Source organism: Mycosarcoma maydis, chromosome 13 (assembly GCF_000328475.2).
Source record: "Mycosarcoma maydis chromosome 13, whole genome shotgun sequence".
In the NCBI taxonomy this organism is placed as follows: Eukaryota; Fungi; Basidiomycota; class Ustilaginomycetes; order Ustilaginales; genus Mycosarcoma; species Mycosarcoma maydis.
In genome coordinates, this window is record NC_026490.1 from 389,042 (window position 1) to 411,889 (window position 22,848).

Consider the following 22,848-nt stretch of genomic DNA (forward strand, 5'->3'; position numbering starts at 1 on the left):
CCGAGGTATAGGACGAGAGGTCACTCCAAGATTCACACCACAATCCAACGGTCTCGTGGAGCGCACTAACCAGATTGTCAAGGATTATATTCGGTGCATGCTAGAAGAAGCAAACTTGACTACCCAGTACTGGCCATTCGCCTTCAGTCACGGGCTGAAGCTTCGAAACATGTCGGCCACCAGCACGGATTCTTCCAAGACACCTCATGAAGGAATGCATGGCAAACGCCAGGATCTTCAAGGCCTCCGGGTCTTTGGGTGTAAAGCATGGGCACGCGTACCTGACGAACTCCGCAAATCCCTGGATCCCAAGTCTGTTGAATGCATACACCTGGGACATGTTAGCAATAACCACCCTTACATATACAGACTCATGGACGTAGAAACCGGCCAGATCTTTCACAAGTCGGCACGTCATCTTCCGGGAGAACGAGCGGATTCGGCGAAAATCTGAAGCCCCCTTCGAGGAACTTTCAGATGATGAAACTGGAACCACGGGAAACAATCTCCCGAGGCCAGGATTACCGGCCCCGGTCCGCTCATCGCTGAACATCCCAAGGAGATTCCCCATCGTCCGAAGAATCCAGTCAACCAGTGGGAGCCACCAACTACCCTCATCTCGCCTCAATAGAGGAAGCGCAATTAGCAGATACTACCGAGAGCGGTGATTCACTGGAGAGTCCAACTCACACCGTGTTCTTCAAGCAGAATCCACAGATGACGAATTCCATGAACCGATCAACCTATTTCCCTCAAGAAGGCGACCTCAAAGACATCCGAGGCCGGGACTCCCCATCGCGGCATCAAGAAATAGATGACGAGTCCGATGACTCTCTCGCTCTTCTCCCGACTCCTCACCAAACAGTGGGAGGAGATACAACAACAGTGGGAGATACAAGAACAGTGGGAGACAAAAACAACGCAAACGAGAGCACGGGTGACGAGTCACGTTACAACCTTAGGGCAAGGCCCCACAGACTTGGCGATTACGCCCGGCACGTGACAACAAATCTTTCAAAGCCACCGGCCACCCTGAAACAAGCTCGCATGCGCGCCGACTGGCCCCTATGGGAAGGTGCCATCCAGGCAGAACTCAAAAGTCATGAATCCAACAAGACTTTGGACCCTCGTAGACCACCCACAAAACAAAGCCACCAATGTGGTCAGCTGCAAATGGGTATTCGCCATCAAGAAAAAGGCCGATGGATCTCTCGACAAATACAAGGCACGACTAGTCGCACGAGGCTTCACACAGCGATACGGATACGACTACGACGAAACCTTCTCTCCAGTAGTAAAGGCCACCACGTTACGCATCCTCATTCGGCCTCGCCGCAGGCATTCGACTGGAAGATTGTTCATTGGGACGCAGTCACTGCTTTCTTAAACGGACGCCTATCGGCAGAAGTATACATGACGATGCCTCCCGGTCACGAAGTACCCGGGAAGGTCTGCTTCCTGAACAAAGCCATCTACGGTCTCAAGCAAGCCGGCCGCGAATGGTACCTCTTCGCTACGAAGGTACTCGAACAGCTCGGATTCACGAAACTGCAAGAAGACCACTGCCTCTTTCATTCCAAGAAGGCCGGACGACAGATCTTACTTGCATTATACGTCGATGACCTCGTCGCTGCGTCACCAAAAGCATCGGAACTCGCCTGGCTCCACACCGAAATCCAAACTCATTTTAAAAATCACAGATCAGGGCGATTTATCTTCTGTGCTCAACGTCAGCGTGTCGAAATCTACCAATTCCACTTCCCTAGGCCAACCTGGGTTACATCCAAAAGATCCTCGATCGTTTCCAGATGCTCGAAGCGAAACCCGCCTTCACACCATTACCCGCCACTGGCATTGCTCATCCCGAAAACCCCGAGCACTGCTCCGTCGCGGACAAGGAACTCTTCCAACAGCTCGTAGGCTCTGTCAACTACCTGGCTTGCTACACTCGACCAGATGTGGCATACGCGGTACAAGCTCTCAGCCGCTATTTAGCTCAACCGACGATCCACGCACTCTCTGCTGGAAAACACCTTCTCCGTTACCTCAAGACTACGCAGGACTATCGCCTCCGGTTCCCCAAACTAGCGAGTGGGAGGAATCTGACCCTAGAGGTCTTCACGGACGCTGATTTTGCAAACCAGAAGGCGATTTACTCTCCCAATCAAGAGTTAACCACCAAAAACAAGATCGTCATACCGGGTCGACACAACAAACACCCCTCGCAAAAGCGTCACAGGAATGATCTTCCTAATGAACGGTTCCCCAATCAGCTGGCTATCCAAACAACAACCTATCATCGCAACCTCAACACAAATGGCTGAATATATCGCGGCCGCGGAAGGCGCGAAAGAAGCGTTGTGGATCAGAAGCCTGTTTCATTCCCTTCAACTTCGAGGAAAAGAAGCAATACCTCACTACATTGACAACCAGGCAGCGATCCAGCTATGCAAGAACCGCGGTACTTCACAAGGCTACAAAGCACATCGACATCATCTACCACAAGATACGCGAATTGGCCGCCGTCGGTGTTATCAACATCGAATATACCGAGTCAGGGGAGCAACGAGCGGATGCGCTCACAAAGACGCTCAACCGATCAGCAGATCGAAAAGTTCTGCAAGGAGATTGGCCTTGAAAGACAGGTCCAACGAGAAATCCTCTCAATAAACTCCATGACGGAAACATCTGCCTTTCACAACCTTCAATTCGCCCTCGCTGAACGCGTGCGAAAACTAGGCAGATCGATACAACAGAAAGCCTGTTGGCCGCAGCTTTCGACCTGATGGGTTTGGATCATCCAAAGAAGGTCCCTATCAAGGTTCAAGGACTTGCAAAAGGACTGGAAACCCAACTGACACAGTGGTATCCACAAAAGTCACCATGCACACTTCCTGATTCTCCCTCCACTGGAGGATAACGAGAACGAATACATGATGTATTCAGGGAACAAAACCTCACGCGTCGCCAAAAACGAGCTGTGAAAGTTCCCAAATCACGAGCATCACGTAGGTTTCCCAGGACCATGGAGCAGTCAAGTAGTCAACGAAAGCTCACCGAACGAAGCTTCAACGAGGGCCCACCTAGAGGAAAGATTCGCTGGAAAGAGCCGCAGCGCACCTCAAATGCCCCAGACACTTACACTTCGATCCGTAAGAGGACACGGCGCACACACCTTCCAAACTTGGACGGAAAGTTTTACGCCGCACACATCAAGACAGAGAGCAACATGGCGCGATCCCCACCGAGTGGGAGCGTCAGTGTCTCTGCGATTCATGATTTGGGCACTCAAACACCATTCGAGTGGGAGTGTTAGAATATCTACGATTGGCGTTTAGTCTGATCGCCCACAATCATGCAACCCTTGCAGTAACCTAACCGGTATACACGAGTGACCGGACGGGAACGAGTAGGTGTCTCAGTACGCGCGCTATACGCGCGCGATACGCACTCAATACACCAGCGGTACGTCCGCGGTACGCGTGCGATACACTCGCAGTACGCGCGCCATACGCGCGCGACACGCGCTCAATGCACCCGCAGTACGACCGCGGTACGCGCGCAAGTATAGTAACTCGCCAGAGTTTCCCCGCTTCACAACATAGCGCTGGTAGCGAGAAGCCCAGAGTAGAGTCACACAAGTCGCTGGACGACTGTGGGAACACGCCGTTGGCTACAGACTCGTACCAAGTGGAAGAACCTGAGGGAGAACAGACTCATGCATCTGGCCAGTTGTGGCCACAGCTAGTCAGTTGTATGAGGAGCTGACGTATAGGGAGAAGCTCATGTAGGATACTCCAGTCGACTCATGTACATAAATACAGAGGGAACGCTCACACTTTGTAGTTAGTCCCTCGTCCAATTCACACTATCCAAATACATCCCAAACCATTCTCGACCCTACTCAGTCCCAACTCGCCTCTCTAAGGAAAGGGAGACTTCGATCATCCAGCGCCCGCTAAGGATTCACCGCGAATATTGAATACTGAGTGGCTCCTAGATGGCTTCTCGCAGCAACCACGGTTCCGAGGACGACCATCCTCTCAATAGCTCATCGATCACGAATGTTAATAATGTAAATTAAATACTCAATTCTTCGATTTATATAAACTTTAATTGTGTTGACAAGGAAATTTACAAAGCGCATATATTCATGATTTTTCCTGGTTTGTGTATGGGAGCTCACCGTACTATCACAAATGAGCTGATCTCTATACATTCACGATTCGTGATTCGTGATTAGCACCTCATACATCTGACCAGCCGTGACCATAACTGATCAGATGTGCAAATTCCTTTCTTTCCGCCTATTGCAATCGTGAGTGATAAAACCTGAAACGTGAAAGAGAACAGATTCACGCATCTGGCCAGTTGTGGCCACAGCTAGTCGTGAGTCAGTTGTATGAGGAGCCGACGTATTGGGAGAAGCTCATGTAGGATACATGTACATCGATACAGATAGAAACACACACCCACAGGGAGTCACGAGTCATGATTCACGATTCGTGATTCCCAACCCTGATTCACGATTCGTGACTCTGTAGATAGTCCCTTGTCGAAAACCCACACTTCATGACTGTCCAAAACACATTCGTGATTTGTGATTGTCCAAATTGTAAATCATGAATCGTGAATCACAACGAACTTCTAGTAGGGTGCTCCACGAGGTGGTCCAACAATCATGAATCATGAATCATGACTCGTGAGTCATGTGTAATTGGGCATCAAGAATTCTGAATCGTTAATCTAGGCAATAAATCACGAATTACGAATATATGCATGATGGTCAAAGAATTCCTGTTTCGAAGAGGCGCGTTAAATAGTGTTTGTGAAATTTAATCGTTCAAACGTGAATCGGAGATATTCATCCTTGAAGCCACCAAACGACATACTCACGACTCATGACTGTTCGTTCGAGCCAAATGCCAGATCATTCACGATTCATGATCGAGATGTGAAAAATAAAACAGGAGAAGAGCAAAAAAGGACATTGTGAGAGTCCCGTGAGTACTGACCAGTCTCCTGTTCGTGATTCTTCGCAAGTAGCATCGTCTTCACAACATGTAGGACAAAACAGTCATGAGTAACGGGTGATGACTTGCGCACAGGTATCTGCAGTCATGAGTCCAGGCTAAAGCAACCTATGATTTTGTTTAAGCATACAAAAAGTTTGTAAACATATGCCTGATTCGTGATTCTTGATTTACATTCACGGATCGTGAATCGTGATTGCTAGGCTACAAATCACGGTCACGAATACATACATTCATGATTATTTTGCTCCAATGTTCACATAGCGCTTGCTAAAGATTCACAATTCTCCATTGCAATAATTCACGTCGTAAAAAAAGGAAAGAGTCGTCCTAGGAACCACCCCGGCAGCCACCCAAGGTGGGTCAGAGGTGGCTTCTCACAGCAATCACCCCTCGCAGGTGGCTCCGAGGACGTCCATATTGAGATTTCGGTGAATCTTTACCGGGCGCTAGATGATCGAAGTCTCCCTTTCCTTAGAGAGGCGAGTTGGGACTGAGTAGTGAGTAGTGGTCGAGAATGGTTTGGAATGTATTTGGATAGTGTGTATTGGAGAGCTTGTTTTTGGACAAGGGACTAACTACAAAGTGTTAGCGTTCCCTCTGTATTTATATGTACATGAGCTGACTCACTGACTGGAGTATCCTACATGAGCTTCTCCATATACGTCGGCTCCTCATACAACTGACTAGCCGTGGTCACAAGTGACCAGATGCATGAGCCGGTTCTCTTTCTCTTTCAGGTTCTACCACTTGGTGCGAGTCTGTAGCCAACAGCATATTCCCACAGTCGTTCAGCGACTTGTGTGAATCTACTCTGGGCTTCACGCTACCAGCGCAATGTTATGAAGCGGGGAAACTCTGGTGTTCTGAGACACCTACTCGTACCCGTCCAGTGACTGAGAGAGTTGCGGATATTCCGCGAGCTTCCTCGTTCCCGTCCGGTCATTCGTGTGTACCGTTTGGATGACTGCAAGGGTTGCTTGGTTGTGGGCCATCAGACTTAACGCCAATCGCAGAAATTCTAACATTTTCCGAATGGGGTTGAAGCACCGGTGCCGGAGGGAAGCAGCCATCAGTTGTTGGCGAAAGGAACGCAACGGCAAGCACCGCTTCATTCTCGGCCGCTCTATGAGCCACTGAGCCATGCATGATGGCCATGGTGCAGAGGTGCGATCTTACGAGCGGCTGCTTTTGTTGCTGCCGAGGAAGGCGAGCTGCCACAGAGATTGAGGATCGGTGATTGTGGCAAAGTTGGTGCGGAAATGCGACCTTTTCGCCGTTCCGAGTGCTTTTCTATACGTTCTTTGCTTCTCCTTCCAAGCGTCAAAGGAGTCACGAGTACTGGCTGGCTGGAGTGTACACCGTGCTCGACTCGAATCGGCTCTGAGCACACGTAGATGGTCGTTAATTCAAGACTGAGTGGAATGTCCCTTATGGCAGGGCTTCGCCGTAATCAAAGCCTTCTTGGATTGTCGCTGTCAGTTCTTGTGCGAAATGTCTGGTTGCTCTTCGGTAGTTTGGTCGTTTGGCCCGGGAGGTTCGCTGAGAGTTCGAGCCATGCCACCATTACAGCCCAGAAAAGGCCTTCTCGTACTTGAAGCGAAAGAGCTTGGAGGGGACAGAGGTGAGGGGAGAAGCCCGTTGGAGCTGTGTTGCAACAGCGCAGTGGTTGGAGCCTTGATCGTTGTCGAAGCGCTTGATGGTGATGATGGAGTCGGCCATTAGCGTGCTAGCAAATGTCAGGTCGAACGTGGCGCACCTGCCAGAGGCGCAAAGAAAAGTGCCGAGGGTGATGGGGGTGACAAGTTCCAGACCATGTTGTGAAAGAGTTGAGAGGAAGATGTTTGCATGAGCCGACACCAGGTCAGCGTCTATTCCTCATAGTAGATGCTGTAAATTGAAATCGCCACAGAGAAGGACGTTGAGTGGGAGTTCAGTCACGAGTGCTGAAAGTTCTGGGTGAATTGTAGACGAATATGATCCAAGGGGTTCAGGACCTCTAAGGGTGAGCTGAACAGCAATCACGTCTGGTTGATCGAGGGATATTCTGGGAAGTGAGCTGGATACCGTGTGAAATAGTCCGAGCTGTATTCGAGGGGTCATTGTGAAGCGTCCAACAAGTGTGCGAGACAGTGTTTGGAAGGGCTGTCAACGGCTCATGTATATGTATACAAATCGCATCTAATGCGTGGGAGGACGGGTTGGCGAGGATGCTGTGCACCACTTCAAGTGACCGATTGGCATTCACATTGTACTGCAGCAGAACTTTCATAATTTCCGATGCACTACGTGGTTGCAGCGTGAGTGGAACTGTGAGAGTTTCGTTCGGTGGGGTGCGCAACAGTCGTCAAATGCACTGTGGACTTCGCTGCAGTTTGAGCAGGTCAGGGATTGGTGTATGCAGGGCACTCCTGCACTTTCACGAGTGAGACGGCATTGGAGGCACTGCTTGTGGTACGAAGTGCGGTGTGCCTGAGCGCAGAGGCCACAGGTGGGAGAGTCTCGGCAGTGAGGGGAATATGGCCGACACAGCAACAGTTGTCGCACTGCTGGGGGCGGTGTATATGCGCTGGGAAGTCCTCAAACAGGAGCTTCCTTAGGTTAAAGTTCAGAGTCGTACGTCGAAGAAGCTCTTTCTTGATCTTCCTGGACTCGATCTGGACAATCAAACTCGTGTCGCGGCGTGAGGCGAGCTGTGAAGGGCTGAGCAGTCATCTCGTGTCGACAAGGTTGATCTTGTTGCACTCTACGAGGGTGTGTGCGACCTCTTGAGCGTGGGTGGTGGCAGACTCTTGGTTTGCGGGTTTGAGAACTCCGTGGACAACGATGGACAGGTTGGTCATTGGGACCGGACGCTTCAGCTTGGGATCTTTGGTTGCTCTGGGGAAAGCAGTTTCGATTTATGCGTGGTTCGCAAGCCTGAGCGAATCAGCATCGTCGCTGGACCTCACGACGGCTTCCATGTCTTTGCATAGATATACTGTGATCGTAACTGTTTCGTGCATCATCCCTCAAACCACAAACTTGGGTGAAGTGAGGCATACTCGTGACTCACTTGACTTGCGAAGGCGCGAACACAAGCAGAAACGGAAAGCTGGTCTGAACACTTTTAACTTAAGTTATCAATCTTCGCGGTTCACGATTCACGACCTAGATCGTCTCACTACTGTGAATCTGCGTGCCGCTTCCTGGATCTTTCCACGGACCGATGACACTCACGACTGCCTGAAAATGACTATCTACCAGAAGGTCATGAGTCATTACTCTACCGCCATAAGAAGTTGGATGAAGCAGTCAGCCAGCCATGTCCAGACAGGTGTCGCCCGTGCCTTCCAAAAAGACGTGGCAACTGGATTCAGGGAAAGATGCACGCTTGAACGCCGTGTTTCTTATCAAAGCGAAAGAGAAATACACGAGGTAAATGGCGGGACCGGACTCTTCTAGTGGCCAGTAGGATGAGAAGCGTAACTGCTGGACCCACCAATGTTCATGTTGCCCATCTGCTGGTTGAGGACCGATGCGTCTGGTTGAGAGGGATACGCTCCACTGTAGCCGCTGCGGGATGTGTGAGCTTGCGATTGGAAGTGCTGCTGCTGAAAGGCTTCGCTCTCAGCCCTGGCTCTTTCGAACAACCTTCGCTTCTCGTCATCATGAGGGGCGGAACTGTACTGCTGCTCGTGTGGCTGCTGCTGATGAGCCATGGTGATCTGCTGAGGTGGCTGCGGACCAGAGGGGAGGCGACTGCCTTGAACATAGCTAGGATCGGCGGGTTCAGCACCTGCGGATTGAGCATAGCCATGTCGTTGCTCTGGGTTAAAGGGATACTGAATCTGATCGTGCGCGCTGGAAGCGGACTGTGCTTGTTGGACAGAGTAGGCATGGGCGGTGGGGTAGGAAGGATGCTGCGCGTAATCGGCCGATGATGCTGAGAAGTGCTGCTGGAGCTCAGGACGAGGACGAAGATAGTCCTGACTGGAATGGCCGCCAGGGTTGTAACGAGAAAGACTTTGCTCCATCATCTCGTCGAACGATCCGCGTGCATGGACAAACTTGTCGTTCATGGCCTTGAGCTCGGTGATTTTGTTGCTGTATCGATCGATGAGTTTGACAATCTTTGGCCGCATGGCTAGAGACTTTTGATAAAGCTCTTGCAATTCGTCGTCATCGGCAAGGTTGTCGCGCGCAGGATCGAGGCTTCGAAGCTTGCTGAGCAGCCTGTCAATGTCGGCGGCCTGCGAAAAAATGCGCGCTTCCATCTGTGCTTCCCTCTGCAGCTCATCGGGCGTCGGGTCGGGTAATACCTCGACGTAGTTTACCGGGAAAATGCCAGCCTCGCCCCTCACTTCACCTCGCCACCAGTGTTCGTAGACGCTGTCAAGCACTCGAATGACCTCTCCGCGAGAAAAGGCCAACTCGCCTGGCTCTGTAGGAGAAAAGTCGTACAGCGCTCGAACTCGGGAAGCAACAGCAGGTGGTGTAGCTGCCGACAGGGGTTGCGCATGTGCAGAGGAACTGGTTCCGTTTGTGTGATTGGCGTCGTGCTGTTGCTGCTGTTGCTGCTGCGCAGGAGCGAGGCTCTGTGAAGTTGGCTGGTACGCAGAAGAGCTGGAGGAAGCAGCAGCTGGAGCAGAAGAGCCAGAAGTTTCAGCCTGCTCGGTGTTGTAGCTGGGCCAGGCGTTGCGTCCGCCTTGATCCTGGATGGAAAGCTCGAGAGCGCGCCTGAGCTCTTCGTCCTCGGCTCGCAGCTGCTCAGAAGTGGGTTCGCGGGGTGGTTCGGCTGGGGTTTCGTCTTCGGCAACAGCATCTTGTGACTTGAGCGATTCATACGTCTCCTTCATGAGACCCAAGCTTTGATCGTCGAATTCTCCGGCCCATTCCTTGACTAGCGCCGAGCAACGCTTCTTGACCGTGGAATGCGTGTTGCGGTCCAAACAGATCCTAGCGAGGGTCTGGGTGAAGGACCTACTGGCGATCTCCTGATGAGCGGCGAGACCGCAGTTCTTGGCAACAGCATCGGCGAGGGTAAGGGCGTAAAGCTGGACGTTGGCATTGCGATGTACGAGTCGCTTCTGAATGGCTGCAATGCAGTTGCGTGCACTGGTATGATGAAGGCAAGAATCACGAGTCAGATATATGTCACTGTTCGCTGAGATGATATGATGAAACTCACGCCGTATCTCCGCCGGAGGAGACTTTGTCGCAAACCTCGAGATTGAGTTCCCAATTTTCCGAAGTGAGCTCGTCAGAGGTAGCCTTAAGCACAATGTCTTCGAAAGGGTTCTTGGCGGTAAACATGGTGAGTTTGCTGCTTCTCGACCGACGAGGGAGTTTTTCAACCTCACCAATCGGCTGATACAGGTGTTGAGGGGAAGGGTAGGTGATTCGTAGGTCGAGGTGCGGAGGATGCAAATATGAATTTGTCAAGCTCGACGACAGTCACGGGTAAGTTAACCAAGGTGATGGCTGGCCCGTGAGTCGTTTTGGCCCAAAGCGTGCAGACGGATGCTTGGCCTGGGTTCAGTTAGCTTAGCTGAGCTGCAACTGAGCTCAACATGCAGCTTGAGTGGCCGCATGGCACTGCCACGATATACGAGTAAATCATTCGTGATTCACGATTCACGATTCGACTGCTTATCTCTGATTACGTGTTAACTGGCCAAATCACCAAACTCGAACCATCATCTGAGACCCGCTCTGACACTGACTTATCACTAGCCCACCGTGCACCGGTGACCACGTGCACCACCTTCATCGCGAGGCATACATGCGCCTGCGACCGATGATGAACACCATAGGTTTCGACCAGTAGCCAGCCAAGGAGCACAGCTACGAGTTGGGTGGAACAGAAGTTGGACCTAACACGTAATCGTTAATGCTCGCGCTATCACGAGTCTATTTCACGTGACCCACAGCATAGGGGGTTTTATTTTTATTTTTTATTATATATATCTAGGCGTGACGTTTGGATGTCAATCCGAGTCCCGTTAGTCGTGAGTGTCAGTCGCGAGTTGGCGAAGTGCCTTACAGCCCTGAATCTGCCAATTTGTGCAGGCTAGCGTGTTGAAACAATCACGAATCACGAGTCGCGAATCAACACGAACAAATTCCCTTCCACATTCCATCAGGTTTGCATCGTCACACCCATACTGATTCTCAGCTCAGGTCCTTGTCCATGATGGCGTCAGCATTAGCATTGGGAGAGCTGTCTAGCATCGACCTCGACACTATTCGACTATCCACGAACATTGACGATGCGGGGCAAGACTCGGACGCCGAGTCTTTTGAGAGTGCCAATGATGGTCCAAGTATCACCGTCCAAGATGATGACATGCCACCAGCATTTCCGAGCTTGAACAGTGCGCAGAGGCAGAGCTCAAAGTTAAAAAATGACACTAGCTCGCCACCTTCTTCGTCCAAAGCTGCTGCCTTACTAAAGTCTGTGGCGCCGCAAGTGTCATCTTCTAACACCTTGATGGCTCCGCCACTGGCTCCACGCAGCGGTGGGCTAGCCGCGCCGCTGTCAACAACATCGCTGACAGCGCCTGCGGGCGTCGGAGGTGCTTCTGGCGCAAAAAGCTCGAGTGGAAAGAGCCGCAAAAAAGTGGCGCTCGCACCTGGTTGCAGTCCCCTAGATTGGGCTAGACTCAAGAAAAGCACAGATCTCCGAGGTGGCATCACTTCGCTGTTGAGGGTGACACCGTCGGAGCTGAGGAAGCACAACACGCCTGAGGACGCCTGGTCGGCCTTTTACGGAAAAGTATACAACATCACGCCTTATCTCCGCTTTCACCCAGGCGGCGAAGATGAGTTGATGCGTTGCGCGGGTCGCGACGGCACCAGATTGTTCGGTAAGTCTGGTTCATGTGGCGGTGGGACTCTGACGCCTGTACTCATCATTTTCAAACACTCTTTCCACTGTCAACTCAGTCCTTACGCATTCGTGGGTCAACATTGATGCGATGATCGATACTGCTATGGTTGGCCTCTTGACCAGTGAGTCGTGAAGTTTCGCACGAGGCGGACGAAAAGTTCATGTCAACATAGATTACAGTACAATATATACCCCCATGGTCGTTACAAGATAGGAGCAGACCGATACGGTTCATGCAGTGCATAAAACAGAGAGATTCAAGCAAAGCCGACGAGCCCAACGCCTTTCTGTCGCTTGATAGCGAAGAGCTGCTTGGAGATCATGCCGTAGGTGGCCTTCCTGGCCAAGTTCTGCCCATCTTCAAAGGCTTCTACGCGACTCGGTACGTCATTGCTGTCGTGTGATTGCGCATGCAGCCAGACCTGCATTCCCAAGGTAGACCACCATTCATGGCCGCGCACCTTGAGCTCGTCAATGTTCATGCGATGCGGCTCTGGGGATACGAGCATTTGGAAGATGACAAAGGCTGTCATGAGAACTTCGGGCGTAAGCTGAGCCGCGACGGCTGCTGATGTCTCGCTTGCAGCGCTGGACAAGGTGGACGAAGTCTGAACAGATCCGACCGAGTAGTCTCCGGCGGCGTTAGCTGCGTGGCCGCCGCTCATGAGCGACTTCAAGGCGTCAAGCGTGTCCAAGTAGTTGGCAGCCTCACGCTCTGGCACAATGGATCTGAGCGCATCTCCGAAGACCTCCCAGACCTTTTGGGTGACCCTTTCGAGCTCTTCGCTGCTCTGGTTGGCAGTGACAAGCAGGTGCGAAGGTTGGCGTTGTGGAGAAGGAGAAGCCATGGATGGCTGGACAGGCACGGGGTCGATGGCTGCAGATGTGTCTGCGACGTCTGCAAGCATTGGCTCGTGAGTCTCAAGCTCGTGAGGACGCTGAATGGTCAGATCAGCTGGATCATCCAGATAGTTCGAGATCGAGACATCAGCGAGCGGCTGAGCCACCGTAGCGTCAGATGGATCATGCTCATCGACTGCGTCCGGCGATTTCGGGGTGAGGACTTGCTGATGCACCTGCTCATGTGCTTGATCCTGCTTCTCTTCGGATTGTTGTGTTGTGTCGAGAGTCTTATCGCGAGAATTTGGCAGCTCTTGGTCAGCGGCGCTGTCCCCTCGATGGACCGACTGCTGAGCATCGTCATCTACCTCTTGCGCTCTCGCCAAAGAGGCGCGCGGGAAAGCACGTTGGGGAGTGTGCTCTCGAGGATGCATCCTACTAGCCTCTGCATCAGCCTGCGCCTTCTGTTGGCGGTCAAGCTCTTGTTTCTGCCATTCAGAGCGAGCTTGACGAAGCTCCTCGATCATTTCTTCAAGAGCGAGAATCTCGAGCTCCTCTTTATAAATGTTTTCGCGTACATAAGTAAGATGCGCTTGGAGTTGATCGCTGCCTGAATGAGATGTTTGCGCGCGTGCATGGTGAATGTCACCAGAAGAGAGCTGGGATGTGCCCAAGGATTTGCCCTCAGCAGTGGCACGTAGTTGAGCTTCGCTTTGACGAATCTGTCTCTCGTGGTTCTTGATGGTTTCATTCAGGGACGCATGGGCCTTGAGGAGGCTCTTGATATGCTTGCGAGTCCTGGAGCCCTTTCCGCAAGTGTCGTTGAGGCGCTGAGCTGCGAGGAGCAGAACGCGCGGATCGACACTCTGTTCAGTCTGAGACTGAGATTGGAAGGACTGCTTGTTGGAGATGATTGCGTTGCGCAAAGGAGTGGGAGGAGCTACGTGGCGAGGTTCTGGCAGACGAGGAGCCAGCAGGAGGTCGGCTTCATTTGCATCTTCTGCAGTGTTCGTGCGATTCTTTGGGACATGAGCCGATCTGTGTGCACTTGGGCCAGCACGCGAGCTGGAAGCAGATCGTGGAGGAGGAGGGTACCAGAAGAGGTTGGCCTCTGTCTTCGGGTCGGCATCGCGGATGTATGTGTAGATCTCGAGACGCTCGCGGTTCAAGACGGCCGAGGTGAAGGGAGTAGCATGGGCACCCTTTCTGGCGCGTTTACGAGCATCCGCCTGACGCGAATTGATGGCGTTGAGCGTGTTGGTGAGCGACTGCAAGGCGTTGTCCATGACTAGCATAATCGGGAGTTGTCAAGTAACAGGAATGATGGTATTGGCAGGGTGGATTGCGCACAAGCTCTTGTGCGAGTGTTGTTCTCTTTTTGCTTGGCTACTCACGACTCCATCTGAAAAAGTTACAGAGTGTTGTTTCGTTCTGGTCACTGCGACGCGCTTTTGAAACTTGCGTGTTGGGTTGAGAGAGCGACGCGTCCAGCAGGCATTCAGGCATTCAGGCATTCACGATTTTGTTTTGGCCAGGCGTGAAGCACGAAGCACGAACACGGAGAGACGAGATTTTGTTTTGTCGACCGAGAGAAAGAGAACGCGCGAGAGAGAGAGAGAGAGAGAGAGTGTGTGTGTGTAAAAAGATAAGTCACGAATTCACGATTCACAATCACGAATGTGACTATGAGTCGTGAGTATCTATCTTCATCTTCGGCCACGTCCGAAGTTGCCTTGTGTGTGACGCTTCTGCTTTTTTTTTCTCTGACCAATGCACGATTCAGTTAAAGTTGCGAGTACTTATCTCGACAGTCGATTCACGATTCACGATTCACGATTCAGTGCAAGAGCTTAAAAAGGCGACTATCGAACGCTCCCTATCCTCACTCCTCCTCTTGTTGGTCGTTGTTTGGATATAATCGATTCACGATTCGCATTGTGCTTCTGTCCCAGTTTCGCGATTGCACTGCCTGCTCTTTCTCTCTCTCTCGATTGTCCGTCAAAGCTAACACTCTTGCTTCTTACACCCGCGCCACCGGCTTGCCACCGCGGTTCGACATAACCCCGTGCACGTCATGTGTGGCACTCGAAGGATCAACGGCGCCGACACCGGCGTCGACCTCTCCGCCATGGCATCGAACCTGTCCATGAACAGCTCCATCTCCAACATGGACGCGTCGCCCGCGTCCAGCGACAGAAATCCTTTCGAGCAAGACCGAGCATCACCTGGCACACCTCCTGCAACCCGTGCAGATGCTTCTCATTACTCCGAGACCGACGAGAAGCGACTCCACGAATCCGATGGTCATTACTGGGCCCACAGACGCATTTCATCATCCCACCGTAACTCGCCTGCCATCGACATTCCCACTCGCCTTCAAGGCTCTTTCACCGCCGACTCGCAAAATGAACTTGAGCCCACTTTTGCTTCCACCTCTCTTGCAGAGAGATCTTCGGTCTTTTCTTCCGGTTCTCTCCACGACGACCGTCGTTCTAACGCCGATCTTGACTTTTCCGGCGACGGCAGTCACGTTCCTCCTCCCAACGTCGCCACCATTTTTCACGATCCTCAACCCGCGCACGACTCGGTCCCTCAGCACAGCAACCTTCAAGCCGCTCAGGAACAAAGCCACTTTGCAGCATCTCCTGCCGAAGCCGCGGCGGCAGCTGCTGGTCTTGGTGCCGCACCTCACGCCACTCTCGCTCCTCAAAGTGAAGCTGACCCAAGCCACTTGAGCGCCTCCAATGTCGCCGTCCACGCGGAGCTCTCCGGAGAGCTCCGCGCTCTGTATACAAGCTTGCAGACTTGTCTCGAGCTTCGAGACAAGTACATGTGCGCCAGCCTCCAGGGCGCCATGGAGGACAACCCAAAGAACTGGGACGCCGAATACTGTGCTCGTCAGGCTGCTGTTAGCGGTGACCAGACCCCACGAACCGCCTCTGGTCCCGTCGCTGAAGGCTCCATCAAGATCGACGGTTCCTCTTGGGATTCCCACTCGGGCAGGCCCAAGCCCTGGCGCATCTACCCCGCTCCTCCTCGTCCCCACTGGGAGCTCTTTAACCCTCCTCCTGAATCGTCCTTTGTCGTACGCCCTACTTCCGTCAACCCTCTTCCGCCGCCCATCCCCCCCGCTAGTCCGGCCAACGCCCAAGCAGCTCAAGCGCTTCTTGAAAGCTCTGGTGGTAAGCCTGGCCTCTACCGCGAACAGGATGTCGTCATTCCGTCCAAACACACACGCAACGGCATCGACATCACCTGGCATATGGACGAGACTGGTGTAATCCAGGTATACGAGGGCCAGGCCCCATCGGCATTAGCGCCTCCGACTCAAAGCGTCGACGACCCATCGTCGCCTACCGCAACTCCCACCGGCTTGCGAAAGGAGCCCCTCTTCAGCGTGCCCACCATTCGAGAGTACTTTAAGGACCTCGACTACCTCCTTGGCGTCATCTCGGACGGCCCCGTCAAGAGTTTTGCCTGGCGTCGACTCAAGTATCTTGAGAGCAAGTGGAACCTCTACTTCCTGCTCAACGAGTACCGCGAACTAGCAGACATGAAGCGTGTCCCGCATCGTGACTTCTACAATGTCCGTAAAGTCGACACTCACATTCACCACAGTGCTTCCATGAACCAGAAGCATTTGTTGCGCTTCATCAAGGCTAAGATCAAGCGTTTCCCCGACGACATTGTCATCCACCGTGATGGCAAGGATTTGACGCTTCAGCAAGTATTTGAATCTCTCAAACTTACCGCCTACGATCTTAGTATTGACACGCTCGACATGCATGCACACCAAGATGCCTTCCATCGCTTTGACAAGTTCAACCTCAAGTACAATCCTATGGGCGAATCGCGTCTGCGTGAGATTTTCCTCAAGACCGACAACTTGATCAAAGGTAGATACCTCGCCGAACTCACCAAGGAGGTAATGGCTGATTTGGAGCAGAGCAAATACCAGATGGCCGAGTACCGTGTCTCTATCTATGGTCGAACTAGAGGCGAATGGGACAAGCTGGCTAGCTGGGTTGTCGACAACAGTCTTTTTAGCCCCAACGTTCGATGGCTGATCCAGGTGCCGCGCCTTTACGACGTTTACAAAGCCAACGGTACCGTCGACAACTTTGAGCAAATTATTCGCAACGTCTTCGAACCGTTATTCGAAGTGACACAGAATCCGCAAAGTCATCCAAAACTGCACGTCTTTCTGCAGCGTGTCGTCGGCTTCGACCTCGTCGACGACGAAAGCAAGCCAGAGAGACGGATTCACAAAAAATTCCCCGTTCCTAAACTTTGGGACTTCAAAGACAGCCCACCGTACAACTACTGGCTCTATTACATGTTTGCCAACATTTCGAGCTTGAACCAGTGGCGAAAGCTGCGCGGCTTCAACACCTTTGTCCTCCGACCTCACGCCGGCGAAGCAGGCGACACCGACCACATGGCTGCCGCCTTCTTGACATCTCAATCCATCTCTCACGGTATTCTGCTACGCAAAGTTCCTGCTCTGCAGTACCTCTACTACCTCAAGCAGATCGGTTTGGCCATGTCGCCGCTCAGCAACAATGCGCTGTTCCTGTCGTACGATCGCAACCCGTTCCCGAACTTCCTCAAGCTCGGCATGAACGTTTCCATCAGCACCGACGACCCACTTCAGTTCCACTTGTCCAAAGAACCGTTGCTGGAAGAGTACTCGGTGGCGACGCAAATCTACAAGCTGACGCCAGCTGACATGTGCGAGCTGGCGCGCAACTCGGTTCTCCAGTCAGGATGGGAGATGGAAATCAAACGTCATTGGCTGGGACCCAATTTCCAGTTGCCAGGTCCGAGGGGCAATGTTGTTGCTAAGAGCAACGTGCCCGACATTCGTCTGAGGTTTAGGGAAGAAACTCTGAGGGAGGAGTTGGATCTGGTTTGGCAGACTCAAGCTTCCGTCGCTTGATTTCACTAACGTGAACTTGAATCACGAAAAGTTAACGCTCAGAGTTGCTTGGTCTCGACTCAACCGCAATGGAATTGAGTATTTTCAAGTTCTCATCTTGAACGTCGCAACCTGATTGCAGCAGCTTTGGCTTTCTGTGGTGATCATGTCGAAGGCTGAGGTCCGAGTGAGAAGGTGCATCTGTCGAATTGACATGGCAGGGAGAAAAACAGCTTGAGCGTTCTTGAATTGGTTATTATGCCTGCGAGAGCTCGACGGCGACCTTGACAGCGCCGAGCAGGGCTGTGAGTTGGATCTTTTCTGAGCCGCCTGTACTCAATCGATGTCTATCGCCACAAAGGTAACAATAAGGAGAAACGGTCATTAGTCAAACAGCTCTGACAGGGAAAGCCCGAATTGTGCTCAATGTTTACGTGACTCGACTCTGGGAACACTTACTCGGTATCCGCCAAGTGATCCAATAAATAAATCCTCGATTTAGCCGGCAACTTGATGGTAGTCAGTAAATCATAGAATCCAGTAATGATATCCGCCAATGCGATTCCCTTTGCCGTTTTGAGTTGGGACACGGTCCAGAATGCCGTTGTAAACTCATCCTCCATCATCGATTTGAGGATGGCTTCGATGTCGTGTGGATGCGGGTTGCCCGTGCAATTATACACAGCGGTTTCGTCAATATGATCGCTCGCAGCATGACACGCTTGCAACACGTTGAGCGCTCTTCGCATGTCTCCACGGGAGAGCTTCAACAACGCCTCTTTGCCGTCCTGGGTGATGTTGCAACCTTCCGATTCGATGACGTGGTTGAGACGATCTTCGACCTGGTCGAGTTCGAGCGGATTGAATCGGAAACGCGTGCAACGGGATTGGATCGCGGGGATGATCTTGTTGACGTAGTTGCAGATGATGCAGAAACGAACGTTTTTGGTGTATTGCTCAATGACTCGGCGAAGTGCTCCTTGGGCAGCTTGGGTCATGGCATCGGCTTCATCGAGCACGATGAGCTTGAAACCGCCCTTAGAGCTGAAAACGCTCTTGGTGCTAGCGAAACTCTTGATTTGTTCTCGGACTACATCGATACCACGGTCATCCGACGCATTGAGCTCGAGAACGCTGTTCCTGAATTGTGGGCCGAAGATCTTGCGTGCCATGGCTAGGATTGTCGACGTCTTGCCGGTTCCTGGTGGACCGTAGAAGAGCAGGTGTGGAAGACGGTTCTTGTCGATGAAATTTTGGATGGTAGACGTGATGTCCTTGTGTGATACGAGATCGTCAAGCGTCGCGGGACGGTACTTCTCTACCCAGGGAAGCAGATCGAGCTGTTGGTCTGTCGCGGTAGCGTCATCCGCCTTGCCTTTGCCTTTGGACGTCATTCTGGGCGTGTGCACTCTTGAAGTACCGATGATTCACCGAGCTATCTTTCTGCTGAGAACGGTGAGCCGACGTTGATATAGGAACGGTTCGGGATGAAAGGGAACAAGTGAAGCTGAGCTCAGGAATCTGTTGTTCTTTGCTTCCTTCTGGCAGAAATGTGTCATCTGGCACATCAATCTACGCGACCTCGAATCGCGAGTCGCGCGCGTCTTTTTGGCTAAAAAAGCGGGCACGAACCACGAATCCACAACTGGGTTGCTCAAGGTGACATTCACGAATGTGATTCGTGATTCACGATTTTACACCCAGACCACGCGCTTGTCTGAACCTCCTCCACAGACACACGCACACACGCACATACCGTCTGATCGTAGCAACTTGAACGTTGAATGTCATCGTTTTGAGATTCAGACGATTCCAGCCTGCATCACACCAACGCGCGCCAAGTTGCGTGCAAGCGATAGTCTCACCGCATCCAGCTTGTCAGAAGCCTTAACCGATGACAGCACCTCTTGCTTGTTGGGGCCTGTTTGCGTTTTTGGCTGCTGCTGCTGCTGCTTGGGTGATTTGATGCCTAGCAACTGGTGGAGAAAGCCGAGGAAATGTTCATACATGTCTGGATGCATCGATACTGCGTTGGTGATGCGTTCGACGATGCGGATCAACTCGAATGTCTGCGATCGATCGAACCACGTCGCTTGGCCATCTTCTAGCAATGGAATCGCATCCACTAACAGAACGGCAAGGAATCGTTCGGGTGCAGCTTCAGTGGTGACGAGCTCGACCAGCAGGCCCGCAGCAGCAGCCCATTGGCCATCTGCATACAGCCGATGAAAGTCGCGGAAGCGTGCCAAGAACGCGAGTCGTTTTGAGAAGAAGCCTCGGGCATGCTTTTCGAGCACCGCATCCTGCTCGCCATCCAGGTTGTCGCCGTTGAATTCCAGACCATCGGCTGGCGTTATGAGCGAAGAGGGGAAAGAGTCGACAATCTGGTTGAAGGCTTCGGCTCCTCGAGTGACATATTCTCCCAGGATGCGGTCGCCAATGGTGCGAATGAGAACCGTGTCGGAAGCTCGTACGCAGTAAGCGATGGCCATGCCGTACTCGCCCTGCTCCATCAGTTTTTGAGACATTCGACGGCACACGACGCGAGCTTCCAATTCAAGACCATGGTCGGAGCATGCTCTCAGCACCTGCTCTGCTCTCGCCACGCGTTTGGTCTTGTTGCTAGGCGCACCGTTTACACCATCAGCATCCTCTTCCATCGCGTTGTTCGCCTCTTCTGACTCCTCGTCTGTATCAGGTCCATCCAACGGCACTGACAAAATGATGTGAGACGACTTTCTCCTCCCTGCTTCGCCACATGCTGCCAGGTAGTCGATGCAGATCCTCCACAAGCCCTGTTCATCCAACAAGCTTTGAGCATACTTGAACAACAGATCCTGACGCAGATCACCAGACTCTGTTTGCTCATCGTCCTCGATAAGGCCCACCTTCTCCGCCAGGTCTGCCAAATGAGCGCCAAGCCAAATGTCGACGTCCTGTGCCTTTTGTACTGCTTGACGCACTTCGCCTTTGATGAGATATTGCTGAACCAGCTCGCTCGGAATGGTGCCATCGATAGGGAACTGTTCCAAGATGATGGCGGCCGTCGAAGGCACGTCGTCGCGTTTGAGCGTCGGATGAACGAGTGTGCCCCAAGCGCCCAACGCCTCGCGCCAATCTTCGCAGGCTTCAAAGATGCGGTCCTTGACACCAGCCATGAGCTCGAGGAGACACCTGAATTGCGCCTCATACTCGAGCCTCTCGTCCTCGACTTCTTCAGTGTTTCCGGCTTCTACTTCCATTTCATCCATCTGGTGCTCGAGACCGCTTATCAGCTTGCGTACGTTGGCAAGCCAGCTGCGGTGAGCAGCGACAAATTCGTGCTCCATGGAGAAATGTGTCGAGCGAGGAAGTGTGAAGAGAAGTTTGGCGGCTTTTTGAGCTACGCTACGAATGACGGCTGAAGGATGCGAGTCGAGCGATTTGAGCACCGATGCTGCCGAAGTATGGAAGCCGCGAAGCACGCAACGAAGCACGTAGTCCCAATAGGATGGATGATCGTGAGGTACCGCAGACTCTGCAATTTCTTGACCTTCTTCCGTGGTAGGTGCAACATCGAACGAGTTGAGCCAGTGCAAGAGCTCTTCGCCGACAACGCTGACACCTCTTCCATCTTTTGGGTAGTAGAGTACTTCAGCAAGACGGAGGATGGTCTGTACATCTCGCCATGCTTGAAACTGCGCTGCGTCTACACTATCATCGAGCTGTATCCTATCGAGGTAGTCCTGGATGGCGCGGGCATAGTGCTCGCTGATCCTGTTATAGTATTGAATAGTCTCTGCTGAGGGAAGCACAGAGTTAGCTGTTGCGCTGCGGCCTGCTCGATCGGTGAGAAGGGCTTCTTGGTGAATGCGTTGCAACGACGTAAAGATGGTGTAGGTTTGAATGTAGAGTGCCTTGAGATCGGACGAAGTGCCCCAGTCGTAGCTGACGACAGCTGTCGCCGTGACCGTGCTTCTCGAAGGCATGGTAGTCAGACGCGGGTGAAACGTCCACGTTTGTAAGCAGGATGTTGATCCGGATGGCAGTGTCTGACTGAAACTGCGCGCCGATGTTTCGTGTCTAGTGTTTTTGGTGTTGGTTATGAATTCGGGACTCGGGCACTTTTTACTCCACTCTTCTCTGTGACAAAAATGAAGCTCAAGACAGGCGCAAGAATCGTGAATCGTGAATCGTGAATCGTGAATCGCGCGCGATCCTTACTCACGACTAGAGTTCATCAGCGTCACGCGCACAAATGTGAGTGGTGAGGATAAATATTGAGGTGAGAGTGGTTCAGTGGGTTGCTGATCCAACAGACGTCTCAAAGTTCGCAGCGAACGGCCTCAGACGATGAAATCCACTAGCACAACCACGGTGAATCAGGCATAGCGAACAGAGTATCCAGACTAGAGCGTGTGAATGCGTAGAAATACATAGATGCGAGAGCAAGAGGATGCAGGATGGGGTATATGGAGAAGGGTGGCCTTGCCACGTCTTAACAAGCGTGGGCTGGAAAGGGCAGGCTAACAGCATACGGCGAGATCGCATATGCGCGAGCGAAGATCAATTCTGTAGACAATCGAATGATTGCAAGGTGAGTCATGAACGGAAAACCATGACGAAGCATCCGCAAGACTAGCTGAGGTCGGCTATGCGTGTGCGTCTGAGAGCGTGTCCGAGTGAGAAGCAAGCTTCGAAAAAAGCGCGAGAGCGTAACGGCATTTGGTGGTTGAATCGAACCGATGGTACGCTCGGCAGTGTCCGTGATCCCAAACAAATGCTTGTCGTTCAAGCAGCCATCGAGTTGGCGGGCGCGGCAGGCTTAGATGTGCGCTGCTTGTTATCGATACCAATACCAACGGCCCTCAAGCTCTCCTCGATCGTATAGGCAGGCTCCTCGGTGATCTTTTTCGCCCGTCGCTTGTGCAGCTTGGAAGCGATGTGGGTGAGTTGATCCTTTTGAGAGGGAAAGTTGCGGTCGCACTCGACACAGTAGAACAGACCGAGACCAGCCTTGTCAACATCGAGTTCTTTTGGGTTCTGCAGCTCATCAAGCTTCTTGGGATCGTTGAGGTTGGCTTGGATCTGATCGGGATCGAGCTTCCTAGCTCTTGTCCTCATGCCACGTTTGACATCACGTCGTGCGTGGTGGGTCTTTTTGCCGTGTCGTGTGCGCGTCATGTTTGCCGGAAAAGCCAAATGGA

At 52.4% G+C, this 22,848-nt stretch overlaps 7 protein-coding genes across 7 annotated transcripts; 2 read left to right on the plus strand and 5 right to left on the minus strand.

Moving 5' to 3' along the window:
- Positions 1–8,473: 8,473 nt before the first annotated feature.
- UMAG_04619 (ESCRT-0 subunit protein HSE1) lies at positions 8,474–10,328 on the minus strand (the record flags this gene model as incomplete). Its single annotated transcript, XM_011392611.1, has 2 exons — positions 8,474–10,130; positions 10,204–10,328. The coding sequence occupies 2 exons, from the start codon at positions 10,326–10,328 to the stop codon at positions 8,474–8,476; spliced, it is 1,782 nt and encodes a 593-aa protein (XP_011390913.1).
- Positions 10,329–11,208: 880 nt separating this feature from the next.
- Positions 11,209–12,037, plus strand: UMAG_11532 (uncharacterized protein; the record flags this gene model as incomplete). Its single annotated transcript, XM_011392676.1, has 2 exons — positions 11,209–11,881; positions 11,961–12,037. The coding sequence occupies 2 exons, from the start codon at positions 11,209–11,211 to the stop codon at positions 12,035–12,037; spliced, it is 750 nt and encodes a 249-aa protein (XP_011390978.1).
- Positions 12,038–12,161: 124 nt separating this feature from the next.
- On the minus strand, positions 12,162–14,030 carry UMAG_04621 (uncharacterized protein; the record flags this gene model as incomplete). Its single annotated transcript, XM_011392612.1, has 1 exon — positions 12,162–14,030. The coding sequence occupies one exon, from the start codon at positions 14,028–14,030 to the stop codon at positions 12,162–12,164; it is 1,869 nt and encodes a 622-aa protein (XP_011390914.1).
- A 788-nt stretch (positions 14,031–14,818) lies between these two features.
- Positions 14,819–17,683, plus strand: UMAG_04622 (putative AMP deaminase; the record flags this gene model as incomplete). The annotated part of the gene is made up of 1 exon (XM_011392613.1): positions 14,819–17,683. The coding sequence occupies one exon, from the start codon at positions 14,819–14,821 to the stop codon at positions 17,681–17,683; it is 2,865 nt and encodes a 954-aa protein (XP_011390915.1).
- Positions 17,684–17,918: 235 nt separating this feature from the next.
- UMAG_04623 (putative replication factor C subunit 3) lies at positions 17,919–19,056 on the minus strand (the record flags this gene model as incomplete). Its single annotated transcript, XM_011392614.1, has 2 exons — positions 17,919–18,009; positions 18,122–19,056. 2 exons carry the CDS (start codon positions 19,054–19,056, stop codon positions 17,919–17,921), a joined length of 1,026 nt encoding a protein of 341 aa, XP_011390916.1.
- A 408-nt stretch (positions 19,057–19,464) lies between these two features.
- Positions 19,465–21,630, minus strand: UMAG_04624 (uncharacterized protein; the record flags this gene model as incomplete). The annotated part of the gene is made up of 1 exon (XM_011392615.1): positions 19,465–21,630. One exon carries the CDS (start codon positions 21,628–21,630, stop codon positions 19,465–19,467), a length of 2,166 nt encoding a protein of 721 aa, XP_011390917.1.
- An 802-nt stretch (positions 21,631–22,432) lies between these two features.
- UMAG_04625 (uncharacterized protein) lies at positions 22,433–22,825 on the minus strand (the record flags this gene model as incomplete). The annotated part of the gene is made up of 1 exon (XM_011392616.1): positions 22,433–22,825. The coding sequence occupies one exon, from the start codon at positions 22,823–22,825 to the stop codon at positions 22,433–22,435; it is 393 nt and encodes a 130-aa protein (XP_011390918.1).
- Positions 22,826–22,848: the final 23 nt, after the last annotated feature.